The 11,809-nt window shown below is 47.2% G+C and overlaps 1 protein-coding gene across 1 annotated transcript in view; it reads right to left on the bottom strand.

Annotated features, from left to right (window-relative positions):
• NDUFAF4 (NADH:ubiquinone oxidoreductase complex assembly factor 4) overlaps positions 1-4,386 on the bottom strand; it is a 9,366-nt gene extending 4,980 nt beyond the window's left edge. Inside the window, exons 1-2 of the mRNA XM_015420756.1 lie at positions 4,238-4,386; positions 1,305-1,402 (exon numbers count right to left, since the gene is read on the bottom strand). Coding sequence (XP_015276242.1) covers positions 1,305-1,402; positions 4,238-4,364 — 225 coding nt within the window. The 5' untranslated portion in view covers positions 4,365-4,386. The remainder of the gene's footprint in view (positions 1-1,304; positions 1,403-4,237) is intronic.
• Positions 4,387-11,809: the final 7,423 nt, after the last annotated feature.

Raw genomic sequence — 11,809 nt, 5'->3', positions numbered from 1 at the left:
ACGCTGTCCCCCATAGAACCCACCCCCCCCCCCCCCCACATCTCTCCTGTTAGCTCAGTCCAAAAGGACTAAGAATAGGCAAGTCTCTGCCCTTGCCTCAGGCATCTTCCACTGACCAAATGGCGAGTCTTCTGTCTGTCAAATATACAGGCAGGCAGGGACAAAGAGCCTCTGGTCTGTGCTAGTGTCATGAATGAAGTATGCTGGATGTTTTCCATCCCTACCTCCTGTTATGTAAGGAAATACCTTTGGAATAATCCTCTCATTCCTGTCTCCATATCTTAGACAATCTACATTCTTACACCTATGCCAGACCTATCAAGGTAAACATTAACTTTCCATGTACAGTGAATGGTCTCCCATTCAGGTTCATCCTACCACACATTAAGAAATATCATCTCTTTTGTCTGGCACCAGAGAAATGCCATTGGTCTAGAAAATCTATTGTTCTCTCTTGAGACCAGCCCCCAAGGCCTTCCATTGGTCTGCATTGTTTTCCAATGTCTATATCCGTCAGAGCACATGGCCTCCATGGATCCTTGCACATCTGGACAGGTTGTATCACCGCATAACTGACCCCTCTATTTGCTATCAATCACCTCTGCTTTCCTAGTTCTGTATTGCTTGCTCTTTTTGAATGTTTAGTGTGCTTGTAATTAGGGAAATTCTTCAATAAAAACTATTTAATTTAGTCTTCAAATATGGAGTTTTCCTACTGTGCGGGACCTTAGTATACAAGTGGTGTGCGATTCCTGTACCCCTCTGGCCTATCCTGCTGCAGAGCTAACTTGGCAATAACAGTGTTGTATAGAGGTTAAGCGTGTCAGACTAGTATCTGGAAGACCCAGGTTTGAATCACCACTTGTGCCATAGAAGAATCCCCACTTGTGCCATAGAAGCTCGCTGGGTGACCTTGGGCCAGTCATACATTCTTAGCCTACTCCACCTCACAGGGCTGTTGTGAGGATAAAATGGAGGACAGCAGAATGGGGAGAAAAGCAGAGTATAAATGAATAAAATAAAAGGAACCTTTGAATTTAGTAGCTAAACAGACCTCTCAAGGCAAATTTGTATTAAGAACTGACTATGACAGTAAATGTACCAATAAACGAGAAATAATATAATTGTAGTTTTCTTTTTCTGACAAATTCATGTTTTACAAACTACATGATGCTAAAGGACACACACAGCTTAACGTTATCTAATATTATACCTGTCTTTACAGAACTGAACATTACAACTATCACTGTCTTCTCTCTAATGAAGTAAATCTGCAAGTGTGCATTCCAAGAAAACAAACTTACAATCATAGGTGGATCTCTGGAATCAACATAAACCTCTTTTAATAATGCATGAAGATGTTCATCTTTCTTCTTAATTTCTTCTTGGAATTGGTCAGGGTCTGAGGAAGGAGAGATTTACAGCATAAGACAACAAGGTGTCTCAACTCCCTCCTAGCATAAACAATGTAACACAATTCTGTATGGAAATCACTCAAAATCATTCAACATATTCATATTAAAATATCTATGTATTCATACAAATGCTCTGTATAATCTAGCGCACACACATCCTAAGTCAATATTTGCTATGCTTCAGGAAAGAATTTTGGTAGTCGTTTTGAAATTCCTATTTTTCATCACAGCACGTCAGTGGGTTTAACTAACAGTTCACACAGTCCAGAATCAGTATTCACAGAGAAAATAGCTCCAGAATGTTTTAGGTCACTCATTCTCAGAAATGGAGAAAACAACATTTGGTAGTACTGGAGAACACTATCAGCTAGCTAGTAACAGCTACCATTGACCATGAAGCAGGAGAAGCTAAGACAACTTTATTTCCTGGTCAAAAATGAAACTAAATGCGATTCCATTGGTGGGTCACCTTAGTAAAAGGTTTACAAAGCCCCACTTTAAAGAATGGTCTTTAAAATAAATTAAAAAAAACTGTTTTAGAACAGTGGCTAAAAGAATGAACAGTGGCCCACAAGATGTCTAGTTCAAATATCTCCTCTGCAAAAAGTTATATAGCTTTAGGCCTCCCAATCTTAGAGCAATAGCAAGGCTATTCAGAATCCTACTGAAAGTCTTTGCAGTGGGGCTTATTGTCAGAAAAGCACTCTTAGGACTGCACTGACCATCTAGTACATTTTTATCCTACAGCTCCTCTAGAGTTCAAGATACCAAAAATGATTCCCCTTTATTTTATCCTCACAGCAACTCTGTGAAGTAGTTACACTGAGAGGGATCCAGGGTTCTTCCATATCCGATTCCAATATTTTCACCACTTCACCACACTGGCCCCTTTCAGATAAAGGGCCAGAAGGAAGTTCAAACTGCTTCTTCTTAGAGCCAGCAAGCCGTAGAGTCTGGGAGACCCAAATCCCCACTCCGCCATGAAAGCTTCCTGCATGAACTCGGGCCAGTCACACACTCTCAGTTTAAACTTACCTCACACATAGAATTGCTGTAAGGATAAAATGGAGGAGAGGAGAATGATGTAAGCTGCTTTGGCTCCCCAGTGGGGTGAAATACAAGTATAAATGAAGTAAAATTTAAAACAAACCCTTCCCAAATCACATACATATCTGTTACTCCTTCTCAGCCCCTCTTCTGCAACACTGGGACAGTAATAATACCCTACATGGCTCCTGTAAGAATTAAGAGATAAAATGCTTGATCCGCTTGGAACACTCTAATTGCTGGCATGGGAAATTCCTTGAGTTTTCAGGGTAGTGTGTACGGAAGACAGTCTGGGGAGGGGAAGGAGCTCAGGTGTGATGTGATGCTGTTAAATTTGTCCTGTAATGCTGCCATTTCCATCAGGAGAACTGATCTTTGTAGACTGGAGATCAGTTGTAATTCCAGGAGAACTCTGCCCCCCATCTTGAGACTGGCAATCCTAAACACTATATAAATAATAAACATGCTAGTAAACTGCTGGAACTTAAAATATACTGAGTATACTTCTTAAGAACATAAGAGAAGCCATGTCACACAGTGGCCAACACCCAGGTGCCATCAGGAGGTCCACCAGTGGGGCCAGAACTCCAGAAGCCCTCCAATCTCCTCTTGAAGCTGTCTATGCTTGTAGCCACCACCATTTCATGTGGCAGTGAATTCCATGTGTTAATTACTCTTTAGGTGAAGAAGTACTTCCTTTTATCTGCTTACTGCTCATTAATTTCATTGAGTATCCACAAGCTTGTATTGTGAGAAAGGGAGAAAGGTATTTCTTTTTCTACCTTCTCTATCCCATGCATAATTTTGTAAACCTGTATCATGACACCCCTCAGTCGTCATTTCTCCACTCTAAAGAGCCCTGACCTCTTTAACCTTTCTTCATAGGGAAGGTGTTCCATCCCCATAATCGTTTTAGTTGCCCTGTTCTGCACCTCCACATTTGAGAGAAGTCACCCCTTCTAAAGTCTTCCTGGCTATGCAAGCTAGTACACACTGATATTCTTACATTTTACCATGTTAAACATAAGTAATATTTATGTGAAACTTACACATTAGGCAGCTCTACACTATGCCTTCTAAAAATACTTTCCTTCAAGATTTTGGTACACTGGTCTCAAGCACTACAAAAACACTTGAGCTGCAACACTATCACTATTTGAAAGGAGGCAGGGACAGAACCGGGGGGGGGGGGATAACTGATGGAATGAGGAATCCATCAAATCTTTACCTCGCCTTTCTGTTACAACAATCTACTTTCCCAGGGGCTGTGACCCCTTAAGTCACAGCCCAAACTACAACTCCCAGGCCGCAAAGCGCGGCAAATCAGCTACGTCACGCACGCGCCCGGCAAAAACCCTTAAAAGAGCGTTCCAGATGGGAAAGGGCAAAGCGCGCTGCTTCCAAACGCTCAGGACACATAAGGTAAAAGTTTCAATGTCACAAGGGCCTTTCTTGCCGGTCGCAGCAATCCGGTAGCATCCCACTCGTAGGGCCTACCTTTGACTCGCATTTACCTCGCGTACTATCCCCTCCACTCATGCGCCAGCTGGATACCCCAGGGATTAGCAGCCCCCTTGGCCCCCAGGCTCAGTGGCCAGGCCACCAGCAAAATGCAACGCGAGCCCGGTCGCCATCCATTCATCTCCTCCCCTTGGTGGAAGCTCGTGGGCAAGTCACCATCCACGATGGAAAAGGGGAGAAGAGAGGATTGCTCGGTCGCGGGCTCAGTGTCCCCGAATGACTGCGTGCGTGCTCTTAGCCAGGGCAAAACTCACAGTCCTGCGTGGCCGCTGCGACAGGGTATCGCGGAGCAGGCGTGGGCTTCGCTTTGCCGATCTCCCGGTGGGCTCGGCTCTCCAGGTTAAAACTCTTAAACACGCGTGTTAACCGGGCACCCATCATCCCGGCACACTGACCCCACTTCCAGCCGTCCGCCCGAGTGGCGCATGCGCAAGCAAATAACTCCTCCGCTACGCTGAACGGCAGTATGGCGCCGCTCGGTGGGCTGGAGGTCGTCTCTGTCTCGGTCAGGAATTTGCAACCAATTAAAGCTTTGCAGTATGGAGGACTCTCACTTTCGCCCCGCTGTCGGGAAGATATCCGCTTGAGACTACGTTCGTACGCATTCCTTACAGGATTAGTATTATTAGATAAACAGTTTTCTTATAATATCGTTTTTCTGCGGGACCAACATGGTAATGTGTGTGTTCGTCTTTGTTCTTCCTTTGAATATTAACCTGGAAGCACTAAAATCAGTAAGTCTTTCAAGTACGCACTGGAGTGCCCCCTAAGGGAGTTCTGCGTGTTAAACGTGGACACGGTTTGAAATCCTATTCATAATTATCTGGGAGTACGCCTCAATAGGATATCTGACAAGTCATTCCTGAGATTAGGTTGTATGAAGAATATGTGTATACAAGGCTTAAACTTTCTTAAATGTAAAAATAATTCCAAATGAAGTCAGTAGGATGAATTTCCCATTAAAAACTATTCAGGCACATGTCTGTGGATGGTTTTGTGTGTGGAGGAGTGTATAGAAAGAATGAAAATCCTTGCAAGTCCAGGTTCCAGGCTTTGAGGCCCCTAGCCTCAAAATGACAGCTTATTATTTAAAAGTGACAATTTATGATGTGCATAAAAACAATTAATGAAACTTATCAAATGCCAAAGATTTAAAACATATCTAAATTTGAGCCCCCTTTCCAACTTGAGGCCTAGGCCAATGGATTGCCCCCTGGCCATGAATGTGTTACTACTGGAGAATTTCAAATTGCCAAAAAAGCCCTATTAAATCTGTGAAGAACTGAGTTGAATATCAGTATCTTTTTAAAGCTTTAAGTATCTGATTCCATTTCCAGGGGGAGTTTCCATGTTTGTTTATTCTGTGTGTTTTGATAGGTTAGTGAACTACTGTTAATGTAGCTTTGAAAAGATATACATAATCCACAGACTGACTTTAATTGAGTTTTTAAAAAACTTTAATGCTAAGAATTGCTATTTCAAGGGGTCCAGCACAACACATCTCTTTGAAACTCATTGTCACATGCTGTTGTAATACTGACAAGAAGCAGATAAGTTCATTTAGAGAAAGCCATTGAGTTAAAAATAGTGATCTCATTCTTTTGCTATTGCGTCCTACCACTTAAGATTTCTAACACACTGTCCTTTTCATCTATAAAGTAGTCGTGAATAAAAATACCTGTGTCCTGACTCTAAAGTCCTTTTCTTCTTTGTGGAAAGCACAAAATAGTTTGCTTCTGAAAGCATACAAAAGGGCAATGTTAAGGGGATGTACTAAAATGAAGTACAGGATTGCCTATTGGAAACAATGGGAGAGTCTTGAAGGCCCGTTGGAAATAATGGGAGCCAGGAATGAATGCCCATTGACTTCCATGGGCTACATTGAAACACATTACAGCTCAAGAAGAGTGGCAAAGAAAATGTGGAAGGGATTTTCTATTAAGGTCTCTGGTCCCAAATACACTGCTCTGGGACTGGAATGACAGCCCCTGGAGGTAGCAGGTGTATTCTGGGACTGGAATGACAGGCCCCACCATGGAATAACAGCTCCTGGGGGTAGAAGGAGTGTTCTGGGACTGGAATGACAGGCCCTGGGGGTACCAGATATGTTCTGAGGGTGGAATAACAGGCCCCACAGAGGAATGACAGCCCCTGGGTTTACAAGGAGTGTTCTTGGACTGGAATGACAGGCCCCAGGGTAGAATGACAGCCCCTGGGGGTAGCAGGTGAGTTCTGACAGTGGAATGACAGCCCCCAGGGTGGAATGACAGCCCCTGGGGGTACCAGGAGTGTTCTGGGACTGGAATGACAGGCCCCAGAGTGGATGGAATGACAGCCCCTGGGCACAGCAGGAGAGTTCTAGGACTGGAATGACAGCCCGTGGGGGTAGCAGATGTGTCCTGGGACTGGAATGACAGGCCCCAGCGTGGAATGATGGCTCCTGGGGGTAGGAGATGGGTCCTGGGACTGGAATGACGGGCCCCAGAGTGGATTGACAGCCCTTGGGGGTAGCAGCAGTGTTGTGGGACCGGAATGACAGCCCCCAGAGTGGAATGACAACCCCTGAGGGTAGCAGGAGAGTTCTGTGACTGGCATGATATGCCCCAGAGAGGAATGACAGCCCCTAGGGGTAGCAGGAGTGGTCTGGGACTGGAATGACATCCCCTGGGGGTGGCAGGAGAGTTCTGGGACTGCAATGACAGGCCCCAGAGTGGAATGACAGCCCTTGGGGTAGCAGCAGTGTTCTGGGACTGGAATGACAGGCCCCAGAGTGGAATGACAGCCCCTGGGGGTAGCAAGAGAGTTCTCGGACTGGCATGACATGCCCCAGAGTGGAATGACAGTCCCTGGGGGTAGCAGGAGTGTTCTGGGACTGGAATGACAGCCCCTGGGGTAGCAGGAGTATTCTGGGAGTGGAATGACAGGCCCCAGAGTGGAATGACAGCCCCTGGGGTTGGCAGGAGAGTTCTGGGAGTGGAATGACAGGCCCCAGAGTGGAATGACAGCCCCTGGGGGATAGGAGATGGGTCCTGGGACTGAAATAACAGGCCCCAGAGTGGAACAACAGCCCCTGGGGGCAGCAGGAGAGTTCTGGGACTGGAATGACAGGCCCCAGAGTGTAATGATGGCCCCTGGGGGTAGGAGATTGGTCCTGGGACTGGAATGATGGGCCCCAGAGTGGAATGACAGCCCCTGGGGGTAGCAGGAGAGTTCTGGGACTGGAATGACAGCCCCGGGGTGGCAAGAGAGTTCTGGGACTGCAATGACAGGCCTCAGAGGGGAATGACAGCTCCGGGGGGGGGGGGGAGTGTTCTGGGAGTGGAATGACATGCCCCAGAGTGGAATGACAGCCCTTGGGGGTAGCAGCAGTGTTCTGGGACTGGAATGACAGCCCCTGGGGGTAGCAGGAGAGTTCTGGGACTGGCATGTCATTCCAGTCCCAGGACCCCTTTCCTATCCCCCAGGGGCTGTCATTCCACTCGGGCCTGTCATTCCAGTCCCAGAAGTCTCCTGCTACCCCCAGGGGCTGTCATTCCACCCTGGGGCCTGCCATTCCACCGTCAGAACTCATCTGCTACCCCCAGGGGCTGTCATTCCACCCTGGGGCCTGTCTTTCCAGTCCCAGAACACTCCTTCTACCCCCAGGAGCTGTCATTCCAAGGTGGGGCCTGTCATTCCAGTCTCAGAACACACCTGCTACCTCCAGGGCTTGTCATTCCACTCTGGGGCATGTCATTCCAGTCCCAGAGCAGTGTATTTAGGACCAGAGACCTTAATAAAAAATCCAGTCCACATTTTCTTTGCAACTCTTCTTGAGCTGTAATGTATTTCAATGTAGCCCATGGAAGTCAATTGGCATTCCTAGCTCCCATGCTCGTACGCGCCTTGGTAAGTCTTTCCAACAGTTTCCACCGCTTTTTCTTCCGCCCCCCCACTCTCGTTTATAAATTTATGCGCATGGGAGGGGCCCCTCCCCCGCTCGCTTTACTCTCTGGTCCGTGGGGTAAGGGAGCTTTCTTTTATCTTAGCAAAACTGCTCTATTCCGACTTACGTTCATATTTGGTCACCCGACCTCGCTTTGCCGTCGGTTTTAGCCGCTCGATCTCCTACGCTTGTCCCAGTCAGCGCCACTAGTTCCATACGGACACTCGGCAGAGGGACCATGGAGATGGAGAAGCGCCTCGATTTCCCAGCATCACGCTGGCAAAGGGGCAACCTCTCAAGAGTCCTCTCGCCAGGCCCCTGGGGTGTGTGCGATGCATCGCCCCCCTCCTTTCTGCCGGTGCGCAGCTTCACCCCCGGGAGGTCTGGGAGGTGCGACTGCTCAGCGCGCCGCCATAGACTGGAAGCCAGTGGACTTGCTCTTCTGAACTGCCATTATGCTGCAATATTGAAAATTATACTGTCATTATACCTGCCCATCAACAGGCTCTGGTGCTGCACTAATACTGGACCATCTGAAATACAGCAGTTTTAAGTAGTTGATCCAGTAATAGACATTTTAAAATTTCTTTTTTAAATACAATTTTTATTTATTTTTTCCATAAACAACAAAGTAACTCAAAAAAGTTAGATAGAACAATAACAATGCCAATTTCTAACTGTGTTATCAGTCTTAAGGCCACATACACATACATGGTAGATTGATTAAAATTTCTCCTGTAACTTTTATTTTAAGAAACAAAACAAGATTATATCACCTTTTAATACAAAGAAACAGGTTAATTAAGAACCTGTAAAAATGCAATACTTGCTGCATGTAACTCCCAATTCTGGATATAACTTGCACCTAGATGTGCTAGTAATAGAAATCATTTTTTAAAAATACCTATTGTAACATTTGGGTGACTCATTTGTGGTCTACACTGGCATAAATCAATGGACCTGTGCAGTGCATGGCAGAAAATAGCTGGAGACGTTGCCTGTAAAACATGTGTTGTGTCAGTCTACCTGCGTGGGACAATGGCCTCAGGCAGATTCTAAAACCAAGTTATATAACTCTGCATCGATAAAGAAAATGATTGTTCTCTTTGAGGAAAGGTCCTTGTGGGAAGCCTTCGCTGGCAACAGAGAAGATGGCTGGAGAATAAGGAATGAGTGTATGCATTCAGCATGTTCAACTGTTAGGTGCTTGAGGCTATGTGTTAGTACAACAGCCTATTCCGTATGAACTGACGTCTGAAGACACTAGCGTCTGGAAGTAATCACCTTTGCAATAATGTCACAAAAACACTCTCATAGTGTTCTCTGCACAGGTATATAGTAAGAATACCCACAGGTGTATAGTAAGAATTCACTGATCTGGATCATTTATTTAAAGCAGCAGTCCTATTGAATGTGGTGATGGAAAGTGCCATCAAGCTGCAGTTGTCTTATGGTGACCCTGTAGGGATTTCAAGGCAAGAGATGAAGAGAGGTGGTTTGCCATTGCCTGCCTCTCCATAGCAACCCTCTACTTCTTTTATGGTCTCCCATCCAAGGACTAACCAGGGCCGACCCTGCTTAACTTCTGAGGTCTGACAAGATAAGACTAGCCTGAACTATCAAGGTCAGGGCCATATTGAAGGAAGGCTATATTTCATGAAGGTCAGTTCCTGCATTACAAAGTCCACATGGTGGTCTGGGAGTTTTGTGCTAGGACCTTTTCCCAGGCATGCACAGACTAGATCTGAATCAGGAACACAATGTCTGGGGAGAGGGACCTTAAGCCTTCCTCATCTAGGTGTCATTTTCTCACTCCAAAACAGCCCCAGAAAAGGAGCCACTCTGGGCCCTGATAGAGAAACTTACATGTAGCTCTTAATACACAGACTGGCAAAAGAAAATTCCCACCCAGTGACTCTTGACTTCTGTTGCTTAGAACACATGCCTGCTGTATATATCCAACTAGCCTGATACTTGTGCTTTGCTACGGTATTTAAGTTCTGTAAATCTAGTTATAATACTGATGATGTGAAGTTTGAAATGTGACATTTGTTGTAGGAATTCTAATGGAGAAGATTGTAGTGTAAGAAATGAAGTGAATAAATACTTCTTTCTCTCTCTACTGAAGGACCTCTCTCTAGACCACATTGGTGATTCTGCCCTCAGGTGCTAGGATCACCAGACTGCTTGATGAGGTCACTCTGGAGCAGGCCACATAGAACTGTCCATTTAAGAAGCAGTTGTCTGTTAAGTCAATCCCTGCCACCATCCACGAAAGTGATGGCCTTTCTACTTGTGTCCCTAGATTGTTTTGCTCATATGGAGACTGTGTTGTTCTGAGCACCTCAGGATGATCTTGCTGGTACTTGGCCTGTGCAGCTCAGTGCATTGCAGGAGTACTATGTGCAAATGTCTTTGCCGCATTCCTAAGTTGCCTTCTCCTTGTAGTATTGGTGTATCTAGCTCGATGTTTGCCAGGAGCTTTCTTGGGGGCAGTAAGAGGTGAGAGGTGTGAGGGAGAGTTGGTGTGAGGGAGTGGTGATGTGGTGGACACTTCTTCAGGTTCATGAGGGAGGCACGCATCAAAATAACTCCTAGAAAGGTCCTTTACTATCTCCCCATAAACATTAATTAACTCAATTGCCACGCTGGCTTTTTTGAAGCACCACCAGGACACGTGGCTGAGCTGAGCGGGGAACGGAGACCCGACAAAATAGCGCCCCTAGTGGCAAAGGGTGGCAGTCGTTGGGCAGCTGTCTCGCTCAAGCTGAACAACACACGCGCATTGTTTTTGTACGCTGGCCCCAGCCCTCCCTCCTTCCCTAGGATGCCGACATAGCATACGCAAGAGCATGACCACCAGTTTCCTTTTTGTAAGACAGCACCAAGGGCAGTCAACATAAAATTGGACCATATACGTTACTTGTCTTCAGGTAGTGCCGCACATTATCTTCCTTACAATACAGTCCCTTAAGCAAAGCCTCTTGAATTCGTTTCTTCATGCATATTTTGACGTGAACTGGTGCAGTTTCCATTTACCAAGTGAAAAGTATGCAGACGGAGAGCGATTTCAGCTAAGCATACCTTTATTTAGTTCAGGACAAAGACGAAGGGACCAGCTCGCAGGCTGGTTATATATGTTCAGAAAACCCGCCACCAAGTACACCTAAACACACCCCCTACTCCCGATAGGCTATTTACAGTAACCGGGCGACCATTGGTCTCCCGGCTGAGAAGCTGGCCCTTTGATTGGGCCGGCTAGGATCCTACGGACCCATTGTCTTTGGACGTGAAGCTATTGAAGAGTTGTGCCTGGCCAGCCCGGGCAAGTCCGGGCATGTCAGGCTGAATACATTACACCCCTCCCCCCTTGGTTCAGAAGGCACCCACAGACGAAGTCCTTCAAGTAGGCGGGTGGCTTCTTGGGGCGCGTCGAGCGTCGGGGCTCCGGGGTAGCGATGGGTTCGGTCTCGGGGGCCCTGGGAGCCGAGGGGCCTGGGGCCGACGAGGGCGCCGAGGAGGCAGGACAGTCTGGCACCACGGTGGGAGGCGCCTCGGTTTCCTCACGGAGAGGCGGCTGTGGATCCGGTTCCGGTAGTGGGGCCGATGTGGCAGGCTCTGGGTCCTCGTCCGGATCCTCAGGGTCCAGCTGTAGCGTGCGACGGCGCAGCTGATCTATGTGCCGGTGGAGGATCTGGCCGTCCTCGCTGGAGACCTCGTATGAACGGGGGCCCTTGACCCGTATGACTCGGGCTGGGATCCATTGAGGCCCCCGGCCGTAGTTTCGGGCGTACACCGGGTCCTCTGGAAAGAACCCTCTGGCCGGCTCGTACGTCTCGGTGCCCGGGGCCTCCGGGGTTGCCCGATCTGGGTGTAACCGATCCAGTCGGGAGGCCAGGCG

The sequence above is a fragment of the Gekko japonicus genome, unplaced genomic scaffold (assembly GCF_001447785.1).
Source record: "Gekko japonicus isolate JY-2015 unplaced genomic scaffold, Gekko_japonicus_V1.1 scaffold1688, whole genome shotgun sequence".
Classification (NCBI taxonomy): domain Eukaryota; kingdom Metazoa; phylum Chordata; class Lepidosauria; order Squamata; family Gekkonidae; genus Gekko; species Gekko japonicus.
Note: the sequence above shows the minus strand (reverse complement) of the source record. Positions and strands in the feature narration are given on the sequence as shown.